This window comes from Stegostoma tigrinum, chromosome 7 (genome assembly GCF_030684315.1).
Source record: "Stegostoma tigrinum isolate sSteTig4 chromosome 7, sSteTig4.hap1, whole genome shotgun sequence".
NCBI lineage: Eukaryota > Metazoa > Chordata > Chondrichthyes > Orectolobiformes > Stegostomatidae > Stegostoma > Stegostoma tigrinum.
The window spans coordinates 9084103-9111524 of NC_081360.1; the positions used below are offsets into that span (position 1 = coordinate 9084103).

A 27422-nucleotide genomic window follows, 5' to 3' on the forward strand; every position below is an offset into this window, starting at 1 on the left:
AGGGTGCCTTGAGATGCACTGAGTGGTGTTCCCACCTCGGAGCCTCAAGCTCTGGGTACAAGTCACACTCCAGGAGGTTATAGCCAATGAAAGTGCATTCACAACAAGGCCAAACAGTTTCATTACTCATCTCCAAATCTTCGCAATGCATCTACTGCAAGTGGTGAGAGCAAGAAAGTTTCCTGATCAGCCAGAACCAAGTGAAAACTGCAGCACATCAGCCTCCCCTTATTCTTGTCATAAGCTGTATCCGCCTACAAATGCCCCTCTGGCTTTGAGGGGCTGTCAGAAGAACAGCAAGAGGATACCTGGATATTCTGTAATGAGTGTCTCATTTCCCAATCCCTGATAAACTCTCTCACCATCCCAAAGCAGCTCAGAAGAGATATCGCTTGCCTGAGCAGGCAAAGTTGCAATGGCTGAGAGTCCAGCACTCAGCTCTGAAAATAGCATCCAGACCACAGATGGCTTGTTTAATTGGCTACCAGGTCACTGGACTCAATATCAATCCTCCCCAGATCCAGAATACTGCAGCTGCCTGGTGCATGATCCAAGAGCACGCTGCAGCAGATCTCAAACCTTAAGTCACCATCACCTCCCTGCCTTGCTACCTCCATTAGGAATAGGGGGAGGAAACTCATTATTGAGATAGCAAGAACTATAGATGCTGAAGTCAGAGATAACAAAGTGTGGAGCTGGAGGAACACAGCAGGTTAGATAGTATCAGAGGAACAGGAAAGCTGACGTTTCGTGTCGGGGCCCTTCTTCGGAAATTCAATTCTCTCTAGATTCCTCTCTAACTCTTTCAATTTCTACAGTACATACTTCAACTGATGCTTCAAGATTATTTTAAGTCTGAAATTGACAAATGACTGCTCATGAGGGGTATGAAGGAATAGAAACATAGCAAACAGGATCAGGAGTTGGCCATTCAGCTTTTTGAGCCTATTCCCCATACCCTTGATCCCTTCAGCCCTAAGAACTATACCTAACTCCTTGAAAATAATCAAAATTTTGGCCTCAGCCGCTTTCTCTACACAGGCTCGCCACTCTTGGTGAAAAAATATTCTCCTCATCACAGTCCTAAACGGCCTATCCTGCATCCTTAGTATGTGACCCCCTAGTTCTGGACTCCCCAGTCATTTTGAAAATCCTTCCTGCATTTACCCTGTCCAGTCCTGTTCAAATTGTATAGGTTTATGTGAGAGCCCCGCTCATTTTTCTGAACTCCAATAAATATAAGCCCTAACTGAGGCCATCTCTCTTCACATGTTAACCTCGCCATCCCTGGAATCAGTGGGGTATTGCTAAGATAGATAAAGATCAACCACAATCTAACTGAATTGTGGAAAAAAACTCAAGAGGTTGGATTGTCCACACCCTTTCTGGTCGTAATTCCTCGGCTGTAAAAGGATATTGACCTTCTGGAGGTCATGAAAGGCAAAATACACCTTTGTTATCGCTTTAGTGACAGTCATTCTAAATTTTCACTCCTTGCTTCGGTGTCAATATCCTAGAATTCCCAACCAAATGGCATCAGTGAGTTACTCTCAGCATAGGGACTAGAACTGTCAGAATGGGAGGCAGGCCGTCGCTTTCTCAATGCATTTGGTGAGCACCATATGCAGCCTTACCAGCTGCGTGCATGTTTCAGCAACAACTATTTTTAAGGGAGTCTACAGAATGCTTCTCAAGTGCCTTTTTCTCCAACATTGCAAAGAGCTGGTTCCTAAAATACAAGAAGAAATCACACCGAGGAGAAGCATAATCAGCCTGAACCACATGCAATGAGAAATACGGAAGGAAAAGCATGACCTGCTACAAATATTATTAGACTGGCAACAATACTTGATACAGTAAACAGGCCCTGTCTTTTCTCCAGCATTGCTGCCTCCTTCCCATTCCAGGCCCCTGTCCCACTTACTGAAAGCGGAGCCAATTTCAGATGATTTATGTGCATACTTCCACGAGACTGTGCTTTATTCATATGTCATTTAGCTCGTGTCAAGTTCTTACACATCTCTTTGGTTATGTGGACACAAAATATGATGCCTGCCTTCAAGATTTCAGCATAAACGTGTTTTAGATGTCCAAAACTTTGAGCTTACTTCATTTCTATTACTTGAGTTGGATAGTCCATTATCATCAGAAGTTATTACTTTTATGGTACATGCTTTCATGTGATATGGGGCAAGGAGCAAGGCAACTTGAATTGTGGGGACATTAATAGCAGAAGAGATATTCTATAAGAAATGAAATCGATCGTGATGTATGATGGTATGGTACTTAAGCTGTCAGTGAGTAAATAACAGTTTTAAAGCTCCTGTCACTTAGATCTCTATAAAGTGGCAATTTGTAGATCAGTAAAGTTGAGTGAATACATTGAAAAATTTATTTTCATGAAGTGTATTTAAATTTAAGTACAATGCGCGTTACCTGAATTCTGCTTTGGAACTCAGGAAAAACATTTCAAACAGGTATGAAATATCTAAAATCTTGCATAATTTGTACAGGAAAATTAATTTGCTGACAATGTTTGTAGCACAATTGCAATGAAATAAGGCAAACCTATAATCAAAAGAATCTTCAAAGTTTTTATGAGTAGATAGTGAATTGACTCTAATATATTGCTGTACATTTTGGTCACGAGAACAGGCTCAAGGATTGCAATGTGTCATTAACTCATGCCCAAGGTTTCTGCCGCAGACAGTGCCTAAATGTTGCACTGCCTAGTCATTTAAAAAATTGCTGCATGTAGCCAGTGTTAGTTGCGCTATTGAGTAGCTGCAGACCTAAACAGAGATGCAAACCATCAAAGGCTAGCACCACCTAAAATCAATTTGCCCCTCTTGACGGAGGGTCGTAATCTTGCTGAAAATGGATGTGGAAGAAAGTATGTGCAAAGGAGCACTGAATTCTAGCTCAGAAAGAAAGAGAGCAGTCTCCAAATGATCTGGGGTTAAAATTGTTTCAGAGATGGTAGGAACGGCAGATGCTGGAGAATCTGAGATATCTGGCCTGTCACGTTCATCCAGCTCTACATCTTGTTATCTCCAAATGATCTGGCCCTGGTTGAGTGTGAGCAAATGAGAGAGATCATCTACCTGCAGAGGGGCCCAGGATCCTCCATGGTCAACTCTCAGAAAAATGCACGGCCGTTGTTATTTCTTGGATTCCAGCCCTGGCTTTTAGGCAGTGCTACAATAAGTTAATAACACAGGGAGTCAAAGTCAGTGTCTTCAAAGGCCATTTCCGATCATTTCTCTCTTACCTGCCACGTGACTCTCAATGCATCACACTGCCATCATTCATTGAGCATCAGCCCCGAACAACTATAACTTATACCTGACATTCATATCTACACCTCAATCCTGATATACTTAGCAATGCTACAAGCCTCACCCTCACATTTCACACACTATACTCATCACCAACCATTCAAGCATGACAGCCACATCAATCAAAAACATTACACAATACTCACTGATACATGTCTCTTCCCTTTTACAATCATGCTCCATAACTGGAAACAGCAACATCTAACCAGTGGCATACAGACATGGCTATAATCTTATAGAAGAAACAATGGTCACCATTATTCGAGTGACACCGACTGAAGCTGTAACCAAAGACAGGGCTGGAAACTCTGAACTTGATGGCACAATTATATTGAATCATTTGCTTTCCATATCTCAATCTCATTCAACTTCCAAGTTGTAATTGGTTTAAGGACGTACACTTCTTACCTTCCCCTCTCTCCTTTCATCATCCAAACATTGCAGCCTTTTTCTTTCAGGTTTACAGGCAAGAAAACTTTCCATGGCAGCTGTTGCAGAGGTGGAGATGGAAAACCAGATAGGCAGTAATTACAGAGAAACATTGTCTCACGTTCTCACACAAACTCAGATACAGACATTTGTCTAGTTCAGATGAGAGCTCCCAGTCAAAAGAAAGTCTTTCAGCGCATAGCGCAACCATCCCTGTAGATTTTAGCAACATTAAACAGCTCTAGAAACCACCAAAGAAGTCTACAATCTCAGCAATAGCCAAATTAACAAACAACCTGGAAGTAGGTGATGACCTCTTTAAACTGTGTCAGTGACAGTACTAAGGTTAAAAGCTGAAACATCAAGCTTCACAGTGGTGGTCCTGATTAATATTACAGTCTGTACACTTCTAGCAGTGTACTTGCAAAAATATTTACCAAAATAACTCATCCTCACTGTCTGGAACTAACAGCACCAGAACTGTGGTGTGTGACACAAATGCTATTTTGCAAACAAAATTGCACTTTCAGTGCCCAAATAACCTCCACCCTTCGCTTAGTTTCTCGCTACCTGCTCTGCGTCCAGGTGGCTATAAGAACAAACGTCGTTGCAGCACTTTGTAGCTGACCTCCTCCAGCATGTAGGGAAGATCTTACCAACTAACTACATCCCTGTGTAGCCTCTCCTCATTGGGTATTCAGGTCTTGGGAATTATTACGAGATGGTCCTGTAGCTGTTTACTGCAGACCAGCTTAGGTTCACAGCAATGCTCTCAACAATTGTGGTTCACCTCATGTACTAGCACACCCCTCACGTGTGAAGAGATGGAAAGGCCAATCAGATCGGAGCGTTCTTTATGAAGCAGCAAATTTACCAACAACAGCTTGAATTTACATTTCATCCGAGCTCAAGTTTGCAGAGCTGAAAAATGACAACTGTCCAATGGTTTAATCATTTACATTATTTTAATAAAAAGGAATAAGTTCAACTTCTCAGATAGTCAGTTGTAGCTGGACTCGATGCTTTGTGCATTGAGCTCATGTAAAGAACAATCCTACTCTTCTGGGGTTGCATCGCCCTGATTTAGTTGAATTAATGAGCAGCTGAAACAACAGTTCTGTTTCATTTGTTACCTTGCTTTGTCAAAGAGATCTAACTCGCCTCGCAATCTGCGATAACATTGTTTGCTAATTGCATTGCCAGATAAATTATTTACAACAACAGCCTTCGCAAATTACATGACTCTATTTGCATGAAGGAGTTACAGTAAACAGTGGCCTTAAACGTCCAGGCCTCTCTAACATTACACAGCATAGCTCCAGAAAGGAATGGTCACCTGAAATCTATTAAAGGAATATTTCCACCCTGTGTCTACGCTGAGTTAGTGGGCCTCAGTCAAAGTAGCAGCTGGAACTCTGTGCATGACCTGAAGGTATTCAGACTAACAGCAAGAATTAAAAGTGTTAGTTGCATGGTGTGGCATGCCCACCTCTGAGTTAGAGGGTTTCAATTTAATCAAACTCTAAAGGCATTAGTTCAATTTCAAGACTGACACTTCTGTGCAGTACTGAGGGAGCGTTATCCTGTGGTGGTACCAGAGTCCAAATCAACTGAGTCCCTGTATGTAAATTCGCAGAATCCCTATTATGCATAAATAGTCCATTCAGCCCATCAGGTCTGCACTGACCCTCTGAAGAGCATCCCACACAATGGCCATAAACCCCATCTACCATAGTTAACCCACCTAGCCTGCACAACCCCAGATAGTACAAGGCAATTTAGCATGGCCAGTCCACCTAGCCAACAACTCTGTGGACTGTGGGAGGAAACCAGAGCACCCAGAAGAAAGCCGCAGGGAGAATGCGCAGACTCCACACAGACAGTTATCCAAGTCTGGAATCAACTATGGGTCCCTGGCAGAGTGAGGCAGCAGTGCTAACCACTGTGCCACTGCGCTGCCTGTCATGTCAGGTGCACATAAAAGGTCTTGTGTCCTATTTTGAAGAAGAGCAATACGCGACCCTGAAATTAAACATCATTAAAACAGCTTACCTGATCATATCGTTGTTTGTACAAACTAGTTATGATCAAGGCCATTCACATTCCCTACATTCCATTACTGACACTCAGTTGCAGCAGTGTGCACTATCTACAAAATGCACTGTCAAAATTCATCAAGGATCATTAGACAGCACCTCCCAATCCATGACCACTTCCATCTAGAAAGACAAATGAAGCAGGTACATGGGAACTACCACCTGCAAGCTCCCCTCCAAGCCACTCACCAACCACGACTTGGAAATATGTCGCTGTTCCTTCAGCGTCACTGGGTCAAAATGCTGGAACTCCCTCCCTGCACACATTCAAATGTGGGTCTAAGGTGGGCTGCATTTTTTGTTTGAGTTGTTTAGATGAGGCCACAAATAGAATCCTTCGAGCATTCTGGTTAACAATTTTCTCTCAACCAAAACCATTGAAAGAAAAAGATAAACTGATCATTTATTTCAATGTTTTTTTTAAAAAATTCATTCATTAGATGAGGACATCATCAGCTAGCTAACCATTTATTGCCTGTGCCTAATTGCCCGGAGGGCAATTAAGAGTCAACCACATTGCTGTGGGTCTGGAGTCACAAGTAGACCAGACCAGATAAGAATGGCAGATTCCTTCCCTAAAGGATATTAATGAACCAGATGGGTTTTTCCTGACAATTGACAATTGTTTCATGGTCATCAACAGATCCTTAATCCCAGATTTTTATTGAATTCCATCATCAACTGTGTCAGGAATCAAACCCAGGTCCCTGGAATATTACCTGGATCTCTAGATTAACAGTCCAACAATAATACCGCTAGGTCATCACCTCCCCTTAATTTGCTAGGAGGTTTGTCAGGACAGCTCTTGTTGTACTTTTGCAAGGCATCAATAAAAAGATATAGTCACCACAGTTCTACCAGGCCGTAGGACTATTCTCCCATTAGAGAGAGACAACTGGTGGTGGTTTACCTGAGGGGCACCACACCTTGGCAAAGGGATAAGGTTTGAAGGAGAATCCTTCATGGTAACCTAAGCCAGTGTAGCCACTGAACTCATGCTGTTTGTGTCACTCTGCATCATAAACCAGCCATCCAGCCAAGTGGGCTAACTAACCCTTAAACAGTGCCTGAATACCAAATCCTTGATTCTCTGGCTGTGAAACGTTCCAAGGATATCCTGAAGAGATGAGAGGTGTTATATAAATGCAATCCATTTCTTCCAAGCATGGAAAACACCAACTAGGGGGAGGTACACCCAACTAGAGGGAGGTATTAGAAGGTATATTGGCAATTAATCCATGGCTACACTGAGAAATCAATCCTTACAGCAGAGCGTGGATGGCGGCAGAAAGGCAGTGGAATTGCCATGAAAACATTCACAGGGTCATCTGGTGTAGTGGTAGGGTTGCTGCCTCTGGGTCAGAAGGTCCTGGTTCAGGTCTTACCTGCCCCTAACGCATGTTTTGATATGTCTAAATATGTTGATGAAAAGTAACAAGAAGAACAGATTGAGCATTTCAAGCCCTCACACAAAAGAAAGAGGGCCGCAAAAGACCAGCCAAAGGAGACTGCTGTTACTGCCATCAAAATTTTCAGCTACTCCCTCAACCCCATTCCCTAAATGCTGTTGACCTGGACTCACAGCACTCCCACGAATGGCTGCATTGAATCCACATTTTGCCAAGTTCTGATGAAATCTAGCCACGTTCGGCATATTTCAGTGGGATTGAATGTTGAATGGAGAGGGGTTTTGTGTGGGACCGGCACACAGTTTAATGATACATTTCTCTTGAGAACTACCAGTAAATATGGTGATTTTTGATAGGATGAGGAGCCACCCACTGGCCCTGTGCAAGTGATAGCTCTGTTAGGAGGAAATAGATTGGGCTGTTCAGGAAACAGACTGGTCTGCTCTGGTACTGGGAAAGCTCTTACAAAGTCGAAAAGACAGTGGAAGTAAGCTGGGGGATCCTTAAGGGATGCAAGAGTGAAGATCTGTTATGTCTTAAACCAGGCAGGTGTTTTCCACTGGACAAATTAATATGCAAACATGCAAGCTGTTAGTTCAAAGCACCTCACACAAAAATGATCGCAACCTCAGGTGCTCACTAAGCGACAGCTCTGAGGAAAGATCAATGCCAACGCCTGTCCGGCTCAGATTGCTGCCTGTTGACAAAGGTACAGTTTCGACTGCCTGTCCCAGGGCATGTGCTGTCAGTATTTGTGCACGGATGTCATGTAATTGTTTCCTACTCGTTCCACACATGTCACTGTTTTCCACTGCCAGGTTGGATTTGGTGGGGACGAGCAGCTGGTGAAAGTGATCAGCTTGGCAAGAATTTCAGATGAGGTGGCCAACTGGGTTGAGTTGGGTTTTCCACTTCAGCGATCCTTTGCTTTGACTGTGAATGGCTAGATTTTCTATTTTTTATTCCCTGAATCTGACTAGCCTCCACCGCCATCACACACCACCCCATCCCGCCCTACTGCCCCACCTTGCCAATTGTGAATGTTCAGACAGTTTTGACAGAGGATTGAAACACAGACGATAGCCCTATCACTTTCACAACTTACTAACAGGGGGAATACCAGTGTTACCTGAATGCCAGTGCAAACCATGGAGGCGCCCCTTTCTACACAGCTGTTTGATGATAAAATTCCTTGAGCAGACCAGAGAATCACACATTCATGAAATCTACCTGGACTCCAAGCTACAATCAGGCAGATGGAGCTAACAGCAATTTCACGCAGGACTGTCAAGCTATTTGTAGCAATAACATTGAAAATGCCATAAGCTAACCCATCCAGGTGATTTGATTTGGTGCATGATCCACACATCCCCATCAATAAATCTCAGTTTAAGAGAATGCGAATTCTTAGCTGGATAAAATCCCATTCCTGTCCCAGAGAGACCCAGAAAGAAGGCAAGTGACAAAGAGCAACAAATGTACTTGTACAAGTATGTGTTGCTGTTTAGGAAGCACCATTCTGAACACTTGTACATTTAATCTTAGTTTGGCCATCTACCTTTCTGTATATGCAAATGATCCCAGGAGTAGGTACTGACAAAGATTAATCAATTGTGAAGATTGCTTCAAGGGAAGAGTAAATGACCCTCTTTTCAAATGTGCGCCCAATCTAGTGCTCCTCAAGTGCCAGCTATGGTTCTGTAGGTAGCTCTATCACCTCTGGGTCAGACGGCAATGGGTTCTGATTCCTACAATCAGCGACTTGATTATCTCATTCAGCCTGACACATCTGCACAGTGCCACCAGGCTGTTATATAACTTGGAGGTGCCATCTTTAGGATGGCATATCAAATCGATGCTCTGTCTACTCTCTCATTTGGAGGTAAAAGGAGATGACTGCAAAATGGTCAGCACCATTTACAACTCCTCATATGACGAAGCAGTCCATGTTCAAACGGAGCAAGACCCAGATTGTATCCAAGCTTGGATGAACAAGTGGCAAGTAACATAGCCAGACAATAACCATCTCCAATAAGAGACAAGCTAACACTAGACATAGAAAAGAATCACAGAATCCCTAGAGTGTGGAAACAGGCCCTTCGCCCCAACAAATCCACACCGACCCATCCCCCTATAACCCACCTAAGTTCCACATCCCTGAACACTACGGGCAATTTAGCATGACCAATCCACCTAATCTGCACATCTTTGGACTGTGGGAGGAAACCGGAGCACCCAGAGAGAACCCATGCAGACACAGGGAGAATGTGCAAACTCCAGACAGTCACCCAAGGGTGGAACTAAACGTGGGTGCTGTGAGACAGCAGTGCTAACCACTGAGCCACCGTGCCGCAAGATCATTCACTGTCCATGAAAGATTGCTCTAAATTATGGCCTCAAAACAACATTGCTTGCACTCACTGCCTCTCTGTCATGTCAGCTTACAAATCTAATCAGATGGCAACTTCATTTGGGTTTGCCTTATGTGAATCACACTTCATACATTACACCGAAAGGAAGTTCTTTGGAGCTGCAAGAATCACACACTGAACCGTAAGTATGTAGGGATTTGGCTCGTGTTTTGCAAGGGTGTTTTTCTTTTGAGAGGAGGTGTGGGCTATCATAGTGCCTTACTACCAGAGTGTCACTCGTCAAATCCAGATAAGGTTGCCTACCACATAGCTCTTTATTGAGGCATCACTTTTAGCACACGAATATGCAAGAAATGGAAGGATACAGATGAAGGGCAAGCAGAAGGGATTAGTTCAATTTGGCATCCTGTGTCAGGGCAAATATGATCTATTACTGTGACTGAAATGGGGGCTGTGGAATATCATCAATTAAAGAGTGCTCTCTTTCCGGTATCCTTCATGGGTTGTTTGCTCATGCGCCTGACATGGTCATCACGAGTGCTACAGTGGTTCATCAGCACAGAAAGTAAGAGCCAGTACAAGTTCATCAGCAAGCCCAGTAAAAAAACTCAGCAGACTCTAGTGGGTGCCACACAGCCTCCAGAGAGGGAAGATCCCCTCAGGAAATGGAGGTGAATAACAAGACCATGCATCTACAAATCTTGCTGCTGTTTTCTATGGCTCTTGGGAGCCTTATTGCGGATGCAGCCGAAGGTTGTCCCGACTCATCAATGTCAAATTGTGTCATCAACTACAGCAGGCCTGGCACCCAGAAGGATTGAGTGACCATCTCATCCCAGTGTTGACATGGCTGAGGACCTTGAGTTTTTATTCTAGCAGTTAGCTTCAAGTTGCAACTGGGGAGCTTGTGTGACATTTCCCAGTCTTTAACCACAAATGCACCTGGATGTCATTATCTACAGATTTTAATCCCTTTTATATCCTTTCCCTGTATGAGAAGTGTCAAGTAGCCTGGGCAGTGAGATTATTCACCATCACTGGCTTCCCTCAATTACAAGCTGCTGTTGTCTACGCCCAAGTTGCTTTGAAAGTACTCTCTCACCAACCTGTAGAGTTTGTCAACAGAAGAGGTTTCTTGTGTTTCCCATGAAGTGATCCTGAGACATATCCCTGCTAGCAAGAGAGGCTCAAAACCTCAATTCTTCTGGTGATAAGGAAACAGATGCTCTCATGCAAAAATGTTAAGTCAAAGAAACATTATTGTATCCATTTAACATACAGGGGTAAGGTGCAACTGATAAATCTCACAAACTGAGAAAAAAATGGATCAACTTTAATATAATAATAAGAGTTGGGGAAGATGCAGCACACAAAGAGATGATCATGCCTGATTGGCCAGTCAATCTCACTCTCTTTTCCAGAGTGCTGAAATTTTCTCCTCTTCCCAGTTGAAAGCTGTTGTTGAATCTACTTCTAGCATCCTATCATATTCCAGAAGTCAACTACTGTGTCAAACAAAGTCTCCATAGCAACCATCTGGTTCATCTGTCAATTATCTTGAAGAAGCTTCTAGGCTGAAGCCACAGAATCTAGTGAGAAGCCCTGAGAATGATAGACAATGCTGGTGGAAAGTGGCATGATGTCTTAATCTGAAAACAATTTGACATGCTGAAGCTGACAGTTCAGATTGGCACTGAAACCCTAACCAGGGCCAATTACCAGGAACAATGGAGACTTGAAGTCTCTCCCAAACAGCAATCATGACTAAAGTCAGGCAGTCCCACACATTTCAAACAATTCCACATTGCTCCATACACTTTTCTGTATTAATTTGCCTAGAATTAAGTGTTTAACATGCTTCTGTCACTGAGAAACCTTCACAATGCCTTGAGCACATAGCACTGATAAATTGCTGTCATTAGACAGATCCTGTGTCCAGTAAATCTGTGATGAAGTGCTCTGCTCCACACAAGGGCCGCAAGGAAAAGAAAGACCTTGAAATCTTTTGACTGAAGCCAGAAAAAGGACTTCAAACAACTTATTTTTCAAAATCACAATCAATCATTCAATGTCCCAGGTTGCGGCAGGATTGGTTGTTTGAAGCGGGTAGCCTCACCAATCCTGTTAGGCAGAATTGTAGCACAAACAACCTGCATTCAATCACCCAAGGTACCTACCATGGGGGCAGAATACACTCTGATAAACACTTGAAAGAGCAATTCCTGGCCAACAAATTTGTCATTGTTGAATAAATCCGAGAACAGCCTTTTCAGTGATCACCACCCAACAAAACAAAGGAGTCAATTAAACTGTCAGCACCAATTTGGTTAGCTCCTAGGGTCACGATGAATACAACACACTATTGAAAGAATCATAGCTCTGATCCTGTTATTATACTAATCCAATTCCGCTTTAATTTTTCTAATCTCTGCATTCGACACCAATGCTCTCGTGCATCACCTTCACTCCTTATAGTTTCTGAACCTTGTATATATCTGCTGTAGGCGTGGAAAGACTTCACTTACTCTTTATATTGCCCACCATCATGATTGTGCAAAAATCATCTCCTGGTTCAGCCACCCATGTTAATACTGCTGTATGTACTAGTTTATATAAGACAGTTTATGGTACAAATACAAATAACACTATCCGCTACATTAAGACTTACAAGGATGTTACCAGGAATGGAGGGTTTGAGTTACAAGGAGAAGCTGGATGGGCTGGGATATTTTTCTCTGGAGTATGGGAAGCTCAGGGGTGATCTTATAGAGGTTTGCAAAATCATGAGGGGCATGGATAGGATGAATAGTCAGGGGTCTTTTCCCCAGACAGCATTGGTTTAAGGTGAGGGAGGAAAGATTTAAAAGCAACCTGAGGACCAACCTTTTCACATAGAGACTGGTGTGCATGTGGAATGAATTGCCAGAGGGAGTTGTAGAGGCGGATACAGTTACAACATTTAAATGACATTTGGACGGGTATACATATATCAGTGTTCCCTGTCCTGACTATTTCATTTATCTGTCCCCTGCTTTGACTATTTCATATCTCTGTCCCCTGCTCCGACTATTAAATATTTCTGTTCCTGCTCTAATACTTCAACATCAATGTTCCCTCCTGTAACTCTTCGATATCTCTGTTCCCTGCTCCATCTCTTTCATATCTCTGTTTGTGCTCTAAACTTTCATATCTTTGCTCCCTGCTCTAAAACTTTAACATCACTGTTCCCTGCTCTAACTCTTTAAAATCACTGTTTCTGCTCTAAAATTTTAATATCGCTGTTCCTGTTCTAAAGCTCCAATATCTCCATTCCCGAATCAAACTCTTTAACATCTGTACTCCTGTTCTAATGCTTTAACATCTCTATTCCTGCTTCAGCTCTTCATTCTCTCTGTTCCTGATATAAACCCTTTAATATATTTGCTTTCTAGTCTAAATCTTTAATATCTCTGTTCCCTGCTCTAAGTCTTTAAATCTCTGATTCTGTTCTAACTCTTTAATATCTCTGCTCCAGCTCTAATGCTTTAATATCTCTGTTCCTACTCTAACTCTTTAATCTTACGTTCCCCTGCTTTAACTCTTTAATATGTCTATTCCGGGTTTAACAGTTTAATATCGCTTTAATTTTTCTATTCACACTCTAGCTGCTTGATAGCTCTGTCATTTGTGTAACTTTTAATGCCTCTGAACCCAGCTTATGTTCTTTATTATTATTTTATCGTGCAGCAATCCTTTAGTTCTTCTGCCCAGTTTAATCACGCGGGACGAGTGTGGCCGATGGACAAAAATATGTCAACATTATTTCTGAGAAGATATATGTATATGATATTGCCCAGCAGCAAATTCCTCCTTAAGTATGGTGGCACTACAAAGTTAAAGGATATTTTATGAAATTCAAATGTTTCTTGCCCACTTCCAAGGTGTGAAAACAGTTATTTCTCCACTGTTTCACTTGCATTGCCATCAAGATCATGGACAGATGCAACCAAAATAACTTCACCATTTCAACATTTTAGCTTTTCATGCAGTTCACATTTGGTGTACAGGGATGAAGTCTAACCTAGAAGACGATCTTGCTAGAGCGTGCATATCCTGGAGGCAGTGAAGCTTCTGGAAGGGGCCAGCTGCCGCATGCATTTGATATCTGACAAGTCTTTCACCATTATCACTGAAGGCAGTGTGATTCTTTTGCAGTCTTTCAAAGCAGTTCACAGGAGTTGTTCAGGATATCTTTCATCAACTATGGATCCTAAATTCAATTCCCAATTTACAATAATAAGCTAATGTCACTTTCTCTCAAATTCTTAACTATTTGACACAATGAAACAATAAGGCAGACATAAGCAGCAGTTAGGACCAGACCAAATGAATTTCAACATAACTGATTGCTTCTTTATTCATTTGTCATTGCCTCCCCACCCATTACCAACAATTTGCTTCCTTAAAAGTAGAAGTCAAGATCCTGAAGCTGCAGCAACCTGTCCACCAGTCTCAAGTCAGGAAGATCTCAAATTAAGTTTTTTACATCTGTTGAACTCACTGACCTAGGCTGTTTCAGCGGAATTGTATCAATCAAGAATCATCACTTTCACAAGTGGAAGTCCGATGCAATGCTGTGGGAATGAGAATATGCACATTCCCTTTTAAAAATTAACCCTCGTACAATTTTAGATGTTGCCAGAACGATGCTTCCCAGTTGGCCCAGAGGCTAAGTTTTTGTCACTCTCTCCCTCCTCTATTTTTCTTTGTCTGCCTCATCTCCACAGCCTGTCCATGGACATCATATGGGTCAGACTGGTCGTTCAGCAGCCAGTCAAACTGATCAGCGATAGTGCTGTTCCTCGACCTCTAAGTAGAGCCTCCTTCTCTGCTCCCCATGCTGTTCCTCTGATACCTGGAGACCCAGCACGGGCAGGAGGGAGGCAACCTGGACTCGCTGGACCTGGTGTAGTAAGCACTGAAGAGACAATCTGTAATTGGAGGACCTCACAGATTCTGTCTCTTCCATACCTGCTGCTCCTCCAAGCACAACTCTGCCTAATTTCCTCTTCTCACTGATGTTTACACATTCTATTGCTCAGTGTGGTTTGAACTATAGAAGGTAGAAATATGTTTCAAGTTGTAGAATTTCAAATAGCTCTTACTCTTCAATAGCTCTGTTCTCTGGTCTAAACCTTTAATATCACTTTTCCTCATTCTAAGTCTTCACTTTGCTGTACGTTTTACAAATTCTTTTAATATCTTAGTTCCTTCAACTAACTCTTTCATGTCTCTATGACTTGACCTGAACCTTGAATGCCCTGCTCTCCACCCCAGCTCTTTATTACCCCTGTTTACCGCACTCACTTTTCAATATTTCTGCTGTATTAACTCCTTACTATCTATGCATCCTGCACTAATATTTCATTCCTGAATCCTGCTGCCTTTGATATCTTGGTTCCCTGAACCTCATTCATATCAGACAAGCATGTAGGAACTCTTAAATATTTTCTTCCTTGCACGCTGAAGTGACACTTAATTATCTCTGCTCCAAATTATACATTTTTATTCCAGTTCCCTGACTTAACACTCCATATTTAGCTCCCTGCACTCAGTAAACAATTCCTATGATACTTCCTTACTATCTGCATTTGCTTCACTCTCTAAGTTGACTCTTCTCTGCATGTGATACATATTTGAGTACTAATTCCAACTTCTCCATTCCCTCTGCTAATGTTCATGTTTTCTTAACAGTTCTGTTCTGTGTACGAACTCCTGAGTGTCTCTGTTCACTGATCCAAAAACTCTGTTCCCTGCATGACGATTAGGTGGTATTACATTTATGATCACAAAAGTCTTAAGAATTCAACTCTTTTTAGCAGCTATTGAATAACTTTGATTGCTGTGCTAACATTATCATATTGCTGCATTGTGTACTGCATTACTTTATTATAATCTTCCATGTATTACCATGCCTTATTCTTACTAGTCAATAATTAATTTCATGTACTAACACTCCATATCTCTCTTCCCCATAATAACACTTTAAGTGTGTTACTGCCAGTTCAAAACCCTTAATATCTCATTTACATTTACTAAGCTTTAAAATTATTGTTCTTTGTATGTCACTACTTATTTAATAACACTAATGCATGTACTAGCTCTTTAGTATTTCTATTTCATGTAATAATTTGTTAATAATTCTATCCCATGTACTAATTTAAATATCTCATTCCTTGCACCAACTTTAATATCCTGATCCTTTTGCTAAATCTTCATTATGATTATTCCCAGCACTAATGATTTAATATCTATGTTCTCCATAATAACTCTTTAATATCACTGTTCCCTGCAGAAATGTTTTAATAACTCTTCCATCCCATAACTCTTCAGTATCCTTGCACTCTTGAAGATCTCTGCCCTGGTCAATAAATCTCTGTTCCCTGCACTGGGGTTTAATATCATTGTTATCTATGCTAACTCCTGACCACCTCTGTGCTTTGTTCTAAAATTTTTAATATCCTGTTTTCCTGTGCTAATTCTCTGTTCCCATACACTCATTATTCACTATCTCAGTACCTCGTATAAATGATTGAAACCAGAGCTGTATCAACTCTGTCTGACTGTACATGACATACTCACATCCTACCCCTGTTTCAGAAAGTATATAATATGCTCACATCAGACCCCTGTACCAGACAGCGTGTAACATGCTCACAGCTTACCTGTATCGGACAGTATACAACATAATCACATCCTACCCGTGTAAATCTTTGCCGTGTATTCAGGCTGTTGTTGAAGTATAATTGGCTTGTTAGAAAAATACACACAGCATGGTCCAATTCCTCTCATTCCTTGCCTGAACAGTGTCTTGCCCTGAATGATTCCGAGGATGTTGCTTACCTTTGCAATCTGGACACACCAATTCAGAAGCAGCTGGGATCCGATATTATCCTTGTGTTCACGGACGTAGTCCAGGAGGCAGCCATGGGGCATCAGCTGCGTGACCAACTGGATTGTGGGACTGAGGCATACACCCAAAAGTCGAACCAGATGTGGATGGTCCATACTGGCCATTATAAGGGCCTCCTGTGGGGGAGGAGAAAGAGCAAACATAAACCATTGCACAGGAGGATATGTGGTAAAACATCTTCTTTCTTCAATGTGTGTACACCGTTTGTTGGGAATTCTTACACCAATACAACCAGATACATCATCACTGGCTCCCCTTCATCTCCTACACCTGCACAACTTCAGAGAGAGCCTACCTAACCTGAACCTGTCTGATCTAAGTGGCTCAGTCCAGAAGTTCACTGACTGCTAGTTCCAATCCAGTACCTGGATGCAAGAGGGAATCATCCATTGACTCAGAAGAGGGCACCAAGGTCAAAGGCTTAAGAATGCAGGACCAGGAAGTGGCAATTCAGTTCATTAAAACTGCATTCACATTCAGTCCAAGGAAGGAAAGGGTTGTCTTTTTTTTTAACATTGCACCAGACTGCTCAGTGTTTTTATGGCCCAATAAAGCACTTGATTTTTGAAGTCCAGTTGTAGTATTCAAATGTAGCAGCCAGTCTGTACAAAGTCAGCTCCTACAAAGACCAGTGTGACGATGACAGCATATTCTGTTCCATGTAATCCTGAATGAAGCATTAAAATTAGCCAGGATTGGTTCATCTGAATGATCTGAATGAATGTCTGAAACCTAATGGAACAAGCAGATGGATTTTCTTTTTATTAAGCTATTTTTCTAGTCAACCTGTTCAGAGATCTATTTACACACCTCTGGAACAGGTGGGACATCAACCCATGTCTCTCAGTACAGGGATAGGGACACCACCACTGTGCCACAAGGGGCCCCTAAATTATCACAGCAAACCTTGAACACGCAGTCTTCTGATAACGTGCAAAATTAACACCAAAGTCAGAAGCTTATCCATTAGGTTATGTGACCAACACAAGAAGCAAAGGATATATTAATTAAGAGGCAATGAGGTGTCAACTAGTTGCTCAAATGTGGGGAACTAGTAACCGGTGGGGTGTGGGCTTTATGAAGTGTGCTAAATTGAAATAAAACGGTCACCAGAAATGTGGTCTTGGACTCTGTTTAAATACTGTTACCTTCAGCATGCAACACTAGTAGAGGATAGTTAAGTCAAAATGCAAAGTTTCAAGTTATAATTCCCCCGTTTTCTAAAAATGAGCCAGTGGAGAATGGAATTACAGTGTGGACCTGGGTTATTTCTTTCCCAAAGACAAAAAAAAAGTATGGCCTTAGCATCTCATTACTAATTAGAAACAAGATAGGAAGGACAGTTTTGGTTTGGAATTGGAATCTGCTAATTTAAACACGGAAGAGCATTTGGACCAATTTGTTAACTTTCATTGATAGAAGTTTTCAGAAAAAAAAGGATTAGCTGCTTATGAGGTGTGGCCAGATTTCGGCAAATTTAAAAAGACTGAGGTGAATACTATAGAAGAGTACGTAATAGAATTCAGCAGGTTGTATGCAAGACTTTAAAATTTTAACATGGAAACTTCTGAATCCATGTTTGCATTTAAGTCCTTGGACAGTGTCAAAGTATCGTGTTTGCGAGATGTCTAATTTTAATGGGAGTTGAATCTGTGGACATGCATACACTGTCAGAGCAAAGGATGGGAACATGGAAAGTAGTTCCCAGGAAAGCATTCCTTTCCAGTAGTGAAGAAGGCAATCAGTGACATCACTGAAAATGAAGGGCACTGACTAAACAAAATGGCAGAGGCCACCCTGAATCAAATCACAGGTGACAGTGCAAAAGGAGAATTGTGACTAAGGGAAATCAGGACAGAAATGTCATTATCGATTTGAAAAGTGAAGAATTTGGCGTTTCAAGAAGACGATGACCTCCAAAATGCCCAGGATGAAGTCAACTAATGTTTCAGATGTGATTTGAAGCATCATTTTGTGTGTGGGATAATTCAGCTGGCTGTATGGTTGGTTTGCAATGTCCAGTGACACCAGCAGCATGAGTTCAATTCCCAAACCGCTGAGGTTACTATGGACTGTTCTTCTCAAACTTTTGCCTTACCTGACGCATGGTGGAACTCAGGTTAAACCTCTACCAGTCATCTCCCCACCCAGGGGACACATCAGCCCCATGATCCTCTGAGACCATGGTAACTTCACCTTTATACCATGAACAATCCCAAATGGTATAATGGAATACTTGAAACTAAACATGAAACAGAAGATGCGCAGTAGATTGATAGAGATGTGGACAAAATAAGGGAAATTCTATCAGTTGCAAGATGATTCAGCGCAGTAATGAATGTGTGTTAGAGTCTATCACTTGTGCAGTCGTTAACAATGGATGCACATCTACTGCGTGTCACATAAACTGCATGAAGTAGGAGCAAGAAATTCTGGGTAATAAGGATCAGACATGTTAAGGAATTTGAGATTTAGGGATGATAACACAAAAATCTTTTTAAAATATGGCCACTCCTCATAAAATGAGTAAGTTTATTCTCTGGGATGTAGTGCCTGGTGAAATACTGTCACTGTTAACCGGGCCATTGATGAAGAAATCATCAGTAAAACGAGATGTACTAAACTATTGTATTTGGAAAATCTAACTTTGCAATTTACAAAATCAGGCCACAATTACACTTGTTTAATGGAACATAATGCCACTGATAAAGAAATGAATGAAGTGTTCCTAACATTGAAAGAAGAAACTTGGAAGGTAAAAAGTCAATTTTTTTCAAAATAATGCAAACAATTTGCTCAAAAACAAAGTTGCTGGAAAAGCTCAGCAGATCTGGCAGCATCTGGGAAGGAGAAAACAGAGGTAATGTTTCAGGTCCGGTAACCCTTCCTCAAACAATGGGCTTATCTGTCTTCAAAAAGGTAAAATTTCAGCAAAGGATGCAATAATGGGGGCGGGGGTTATAATAAATGTGTATAAGAAATAAGTGATAAATGGGAGATTAGAAAGAAATATCAAAGGACACCGTCATAGCCTATATTAAGACTGCCTTTAGCAAGCAATTTTAATGCAATAATGGCTATGGATTTAAAGGTATGTGTTAAAGAAAAGTAAAGCTTCATTTTCCATTTACATTGTCAACTAGCAAGGTTTGGTTGCCAATCTGGTAAAGGTGACAAAATAATTGAGATAATGAAAATATGGACAAGGACTGAGCTTAAACACCTACAAAATTTCTCACAATAAAGGGATGTGAGTGAGGGTGGGGGAATTTGGCTAACGGTGAATTTAAAGATACAAGTGTGAATATTAACAAAAAGGGCGGCACAGTGGCTCAGTGGTTAGCACTGCTGCCTCACAGTGCCAGGGTCCTGGGTTCAATTCCTCCCTCCGGTGACTGTCTGTGTGGAGTTTGCACATTCTCCCTGTGTCTGCGTGGGTTTCCTCCAGGTACTCCGGTTTCCTCCCGCAATCCAAAGATGCGCAGGTTAGGTGGATTGGCTATGTTAAATTGTCCATAGTGTTCAGGGGGATGGGGATGGGTCTGGGTGGGATGCTCCAAGGGTTGGTGTGGACTTGTTGGGCCAAAGGGCCTGTTTCCACACTGTAGGGATATTATGAATGAAATTGAAAACCCTTTTAGCAATGTGGAGTGTGAAAGGGACCTTGCAGTAATGGACAAACTGGTACATAAAATTTTGTCAGATCAACTAAACTGCAAATTATCCCCTATGGCAGCATGGCCTGTGCATATTATGAATTAACAGAGGTCATTGTAATCAACGTATACAAGGAACAAGTGATAGATGGGAGATTTGTAAGAAATATCAAAGGACACCATCATAGCCTATAGCAAGACTGTCTAGGAGGTAGGAATCCTAAATATCTATCAGTAACAAGTGATCAGCACCCAGCTTGGGCGGGGACTACTATTAGTTCTCCTCTTCAAAGCATGTGAATGCACCACATGCAGGCAGAAGGGTTTTCATTAAAACCAGAGCCTCTGATAGTATTTCACAGGTCCTTAAAATATAAGGTAACGCCATAAGAAACTGGGGAAATATGGTTTATTATGAAATAGTGAGGATTAAAGAATAAAGAGATCTGACAGAAATTTCTGATCAGGATGTAAAAATATTCAGTGTACAGATGGAACCAGACTGTTCAGGTACACTCTTCAAGATTGCTTGGTATGGATGCAAGATTTTGCAAAATTACTGTTGAAAATGGTGAGGTCAAGTACCTTTCATATTCGAATGCTGCACAACATTGTGGATAAAATTGGCAATCTGGCTGATGGTGGCTAGGTCAGTTCAGAAGGTCAATGTGTCAAGGTAAAGACACCATAGTCCTACAGGACCATAGGCTGCTCTCTCATTTGAGGGAGACAACTCAGTGGGTTAACCTGAGGGTCACCACACTTCAGGTGAGGGGAGAGGTTACAAAACAGTCCTCATGGTAACCTCAGTCGATGTGAGAGTTGCATCCAGGCTGTGGCAAACCAGCCATCTGGCCAATGGAGCTGACTGACCTCCTGATCAATGTAAGGCTGCTGGTCTCAAAAGACAACCGCCAGAAGTGGGTAACAAAGTCAATCCTCTGAATCAGAGAGGAATGTGCTACAATTTGGACTATGAAATGCCTGTCCTAAATTGCTGAAGCAAACTATTGAACCTTAATAACAAGAGACAAAGCTCAGTAAAAAGTCTCCCGTTGGACTGCATCATTGATCCTCCACTGCCTGATCCAGCCTCGGAGTGGAAGCTCTCATAATTCACTGCTGAGCTTCCACAAAGCATGGAAAACACTCAACAGTAATTGTCCAATGTTGTACCCTGGTTTAAAAGCACTATTGGACCTTTCAGTATACAACCCGATCTCTTGTCAGGACTCATTTTCTCCCTGGCGTGTTTCGGAACTTCTGCATAAATGCAAGTTGTTGTGTTTGTTGAGGGGTGAGGGGTTAAATTCAAGGACTTTACTCTGTAATCCTCACTCTACCAAGTCACCTTGCTCTCTAATAGAAAACTGAAACAGAAGGCGCTTATTTTCTGAGAAGATGTGCCCATGTCATAAAACTAAAGCCCTTTAATCCATAATGCAAATCTGGAATTTCAGTTTGACATAAAGATTAAATCGCAGCAATTTAGGAAAGTTTTCATACAATGATTCTGAAAGGGTTGTTGCTAAATAATCTGACATCCCACTTAACACTTGACTGCATCTGTGTTTATTCTGAGTAAACTGAACAGAACTTAGACTGAAGGTCTACATCACACTTAAATCTACACACAATGTATTCCCAAGTTCATTTATAATTAAAAGCTATTCTCTAGCGTACTCCTCAGCTGGACATCTGTGACACACTCAATATTATTCACTGTTGCATTCCTGCCACTGATCCTTGCTCTGATTAACTGTTTCACCATTGCTTTTCTGTCTTCCATCCTAAATAACTGTTTCACTTCATGAGGTTGTCCAGTGTTGGCTGGAAGTATGTTTTTATGTGATTTTCTGCACACACGCTTGTTTGTGGGTGTGGGTGTGTTTGTGTTTGTATCAGTGCCTGTGCAAATTCTGGGAGGTTTATCTTGAGCTTCAAACCAATGCTTGTTGAAATACCAATCTGAAGGATTGCTGACTAGGTGTTTGTACATATGCTATCATACTGGTCTGCTGTCTTCCCTCTTCTGATGTCAGGGTCATTTAAATCGTCTATAACAGGTGATATCAATTTCATTCTAAATAAAAGTTAGGAATGCTTGTGTGAAAGTGTTTATATAACTAACTTTATATGACAATGAGATAGTAGGAACTGCCAATGCTGGAGAATCTGAGATAACAAGGTGTAGAGCTGGACGAACACAGCAGGCCAAGCAGCATCAGAGGAGCAGGAAAGCTGACATTTCGGGTATGGACCCTTCTTCAGAAGAGTCAGAAATGTCAGCTTTCCTGCTCCTCTGATGCTGCTTGGCCTGCTGTGTTCGTCCAGCTCTACACTTTATTATCATTAATGACAAAGCCCTTTTTGCCTGTTGACAACTGTGTGATTTGGTTCTTGGGCAACTGAACAGCTTGGGGCTGGGTACAAGTTACCAGGAATTGATGAGATCTCCACTAGCTTGGGAACAGTCTGCGCTGTGCTGTCAAAACCCACATTAAGCCTGAAGAAAACCAGTTTAGTTTTCTTTCAGCAGTAGCTGATAACTCTGACATTTAATTTATAAATCAGAGACCTTCGTTTGCAAACCAGTCACTCTATCCTTCTAACAAACCGGTGGCAGTTATCGGAGAAACGAAAGTTGAGGGAAAAGCCTTTGGATCAGCAGGAATCAACTCAGCAGATCTTGTGATCAAAGACAACTGAACTACTATCCTGGTGTTCCCTGTGTCTGTGTGTGTGTAAGGGAGAGACAGAATGCATGTGGATACCTGTGTACAGATACAAGTGTAGGCACTTTTATGTGCAGATAGGAGTGTAGATATAGGCATGTGTGTGTATATGGATTTAACTTCAGTGTTTGAGCATAAGAGTGCTTGCCCGTAGAGATTTAGGTACTTCTATGTCTACAAGTGTGAGGTGACAGCAGAATCAGCCTTGGCTGCTCTGCACAGTTACAAGTAGCTCTCAAGCTGGGACATTCAGTGCTCATGAAGAATGGCCTTATCCCACTTGGGGAAACTGAGTGCCATAAGTGTCTCATTCTCCAAGCAATGACAGCTAGAGATCTCCATATTCCCCCCCATTAGGCTTGAGGCTACTTCAAGTCAGCTCCTTCAGTGACAGAGAAATGGAGAGAATATTTCAGGGAGGAGAAGCTGAAGTGTGCATGTCGCCATTTCAATTGGCATATGTTTCTGAATTTATTATTTCATATTAAATGATTGGTTTGGATTTAGGTCTCTTAACCATAAAACGCAGTTCATAAGTTGACCTTCAGAGCTTTGAAAATATTCTTCCAAGAACAGGGATTATCCAATAACCAAGTACAAAATGTGAATTGCTCATGTTGGTACAAGAGGTCTCACTTGTGTTCATTGGCCACTACAGACAGTCTGCTTTGTGCGATTGTGTCTTAAACCCTTGTGTGTCTTAGCAACTAGGCACAGAGTTGCATTCATGATCCCTTGCTTCTGCTTAAAACTGAAGAATAACTCTTAATAAAACTGAGCTGGGAAATTGGGAACAACCTAAAAATATTGTCATAAACATACATATGAGTTGAAAATGGGGGAGGGGCAATCAACCTAAATGCTTGCAATAGTCCTAACGGCTGCAAGGAGACTTGTCAGGGTAGATATGGAGAGTTTGTTTGACCCTTGTAGGACGGTCTAGGACCAGAGGTCATAATCTCAGAATAATGCATTCAAGACAGAGATGCAGAGAAATATTACTGGACTGGCTAGAATGGGGTCATTATTAACATACTGCAAACTACTGTAACAAGAATAGGGTGGTGGAGCAGTTGGAGATGGGAATATAACTTTGTGGGATCATTTACATAGTAATCAATTCAAGGTCTGAAGGACAATGGAATACAATTGTGATGAATTCCATTAAGGGCAGCACAGTGGCACAAGGGCAACATTGTGGCAACAAGAGCAGCATAGTAACACAGTGATCAGCACCTCAGATTCACAATGCCAGGACCCAGCTCTGATTTCAGTCTTAGATGACCGTGTGGAGTTTGCACGTTCTCCCTACGTCTGTGTGGGTTTCCACTGGGTGCTTTGGTTTCCTCCCACAGTTCAAAGATGTGCAGGTTAGGTGGATTGGCAATGCTAAATTGCCCAGTAGTGTCCAGGGATGGGAAGGCTTGGTGGATTAGTCATGATTCATGCAGGGATGTTGGAGGGGTGGGGGGGTTAGCGTGGATCTGTCTGGGATGTTCTTCAGTAGGTTGGTACAGACTTGATGTGCCGAATGGCCTCCACCTGCGCTGTAGGGAATTCTAAGATTGCTGCAAAATTCTGAGACTCATAAGGTGATAAATGGATCACCAGTTTTATCAGTCAATAAAGAAATTCAACTATTCCTGTGCTGTCTTCTTTCCACGTTAACTGAGCAATATCCCTTCCTTTTGCAGCTGTATGTGAGACGTACAGAATTTAGAGACCAGCTACACCAAAAAGTCTGCCCCATATTCAGGTTGAAAGAACGAGAGGAGACCTTTAAATTGAAACAAGTTCTGAAGGATTGTGACAGGGTAGATGAGGAAAGTTTATTTCCCCCTGTGGGCCAGTTTGGGACCAGAGGATATAATCTCAAAATAAGGCATTTAAAACAGAGATGATGGGGAATTTCTTGTCACAGAGGGTTGTGAATCTCTAGAATTCTTTACCGCAGAAAGCTGTTGAAGCCGGGTCGTTAAGTATATTTAAAGCTGAGAGAGACAGATGTTTAATCCGTAAAGGGATGATGGATTCAAGTCTGTGACGGAATATCCGGAATACATGCATGAGAAGGTGGCAACTGCAAGAGGAAGCCAACTGAGGAAGGACAGTAGTAAAGAGAGAGAGAGAGACAGTGAGAGATAGCAGATTGAGGCTTGGAATTACTGGCCTCAGACACGGATGGTCAATCATTCGCACATTGAAAATGGAAGTCAATTTAAATTCATGGATTCTGAGGGTCAGATTTGGGATGATATTTGGCGCCAGGGAGAAATCAAGGATTAAGCACGTTGCATCAAATGGCAGGCTCAATGGGCAGTCTAAAGCCTATTCTTACTCTTGAGATTCTTTTGGTATTAGAGCCTAAATTTTCAAAGGATGGTAGCTGTTGTATGCCTTCCCACATTGCAGGCAGAGAATGGAGAAGGAACAAGGGCTGGATTTAAGGAAAACTAAAGAATGGACGGAATGAGGGAAACTGGAGGCTGTGAATCACTAAAGCACCAGGCTGTTGCAAATGAGTTCCTTAATGAAACATTTGACATGAGATGCTGGTTTAGGCAGAGAAGTGGGCTTTGATTTGGCTGTTTCTTTTAAGGGAGTTTTGGGCTGTACTTGAATTTCTACACACTCCACAGATATCCTCCTCCGTCCTATCCCAAAATCTGCAGACAGGGATTTTTTTTACATTGTTCAGGGGCAGAGCCTCAGAAATGGGCACAGGAGGCGTGCTGGGGAGGGAAGGATTTATCTAAAGTGACCACCTACCAAGTCCTGAACTGAATGCCCACATTCCTGAAAGAAGGCTCAAGCGTTCTCAGCAAACCAAACTCCACAACTTCTTACCCATGAAACAAGTGACAACTTTCAATCTCCCCCGGACTGGTAAGTGAAACACAAACATGTTCTCCACTCAGCAGTCTTGGGCAGGAAGCCAGGATACACACTTCTACATTTGTGTGGCTCCATATTCACTTTTGTCTCCAAGTTAGTTGGGTTCAAGTTCCATTCCAGAAACTCGAGCACAAAATCTCAGCTGGTTCACAGAAGAAAGAATGCCTTACAGGGCTTTGGTGTGACCACATCTGGAGCAATGCATGCAGTTTTGGTCTCCCAACCTAAAATAGGGTATACTTACCTCAGTGTAAGTGCAGTGAAGGTTCACTGGGATGATACTGGGGATTGCAAGACTTTCCAACAAGGAAAAGTGAGCCTGTGTTCACCAGAGTTTAAAAGGATGAGAGGGGATCTGATTGAAACATAAGAGGGCTGGATAGACTAAATGCCCAGAGGATATTTCTCCTGGTTGGGGAGTCTAGTACCGGGGAGGCATTCTCAGGACATAGGGTAAACCATTTAGGACCAAAATGAGGATTTTTTTTCCACTCAAAAGATCGTGAACCTGTAGAATTCTCTGCCGCAGAAAGCTGCAGAATCCAACTCACTGAATACATTCAAGAAAGAAACAGACACATCTTTAGATTGTAAATTCGGCATCAAGGGGCAAGAACAGGAAATGGGAACACTGCATTTAGACAGATGATAGGCCCACGATCATATTGAATGGCGCAGCACGCTGAAAGGGCTGAATGGCCTATTCCTACTCCCAGTTTCTATATTTCTATACCAGTGAAGTACTTCAACGGGTATAAAAGATCCCACTGCAATATTGCATTTAGAGACAGGGACTGCTGCATGGAGTCCTAGCCACGAACTGATTATCACAGTCCTCTTAACATCTTGGGGCCAGTGACCCTTCTTTACAATTGGCATTCTGAAGAAGGGTCATTGGAACTGAAACAACGACTCTGCCTTGTCTCCAAAGATGATGCCAAACCTGCTGAGTTACTCTAGCGTTTTCTGTTTTTGTTTCAGATTTCCAGCATCTGCAGTTCTTTATTTATTTTGTCACAATCCTGTTTATGGGAATTTGTTCCCTGTGAATCTACTGCCACTGAGTGATGTTTTAAGGTGGCGCATGGGGTACCAATCTGGTGGGTTACTTTGTTTTGCATAGTATCATTTTTTCAGTGCAATTGAAGCTGCTTTCAGCAACTAAATGAAGAGTATCCCATCATAATCCCGACTTGTGCCTTGTGGATGATGAAAAAAGTTTGGGCAGTCTGGTGCCTAGTTACTCACTACAGTGTCCAGGCCTATGTTTGACCTGGCACCTAATAGACTTCATGGAGCTCAGGGTCAAATTTAAGGGCACCTCATGGTCACTCCTGACTATTTACCACTATGTTGCCATTTCCAGTTTGTCTGTCCTGCCAACAGGAATGTAATGACGGAGGGTGAGGGAGATGCCTGTGACGCTGGGGGGAAGTTATCATTTGGTGAGTAGGATTATATTAGGTTGTTGCTTGATCAGTCAACGGGACAGCTCTCCCAATTTTGACAAGTGTCCAGATGTTAGTAAGAAATAATCTGT

The 27422-nt window shown here is 42.0% G+C and overlaps 1 protein-coding gene across 6 annotated transcripts in view; it reads right to left on the reverse strand.

The window, feature by feature from the left end:
* The window catches only part of LOC125454104 (receptor tyrosine-protein kinase erbB-4-like), an 873837-nt gene that overhangs the window by 173657 nt on the left and 672758 nt on the right, over positions 1–27422 (reverse strand). For all 6 annotated transcript variants that reach the window (XM_048534471.2, XM_048534470.2, XM_048534469.2 and 3 more), the window contains exon 20: positions 16527–16712. In XM_048534471.2, the coding sequence (XP_048390428.1) occupies positions 16527–16712 (186 nt within the window). The remainder of the gene's footprint in view (positions 1–16526; positions 16713–27422) is intronic.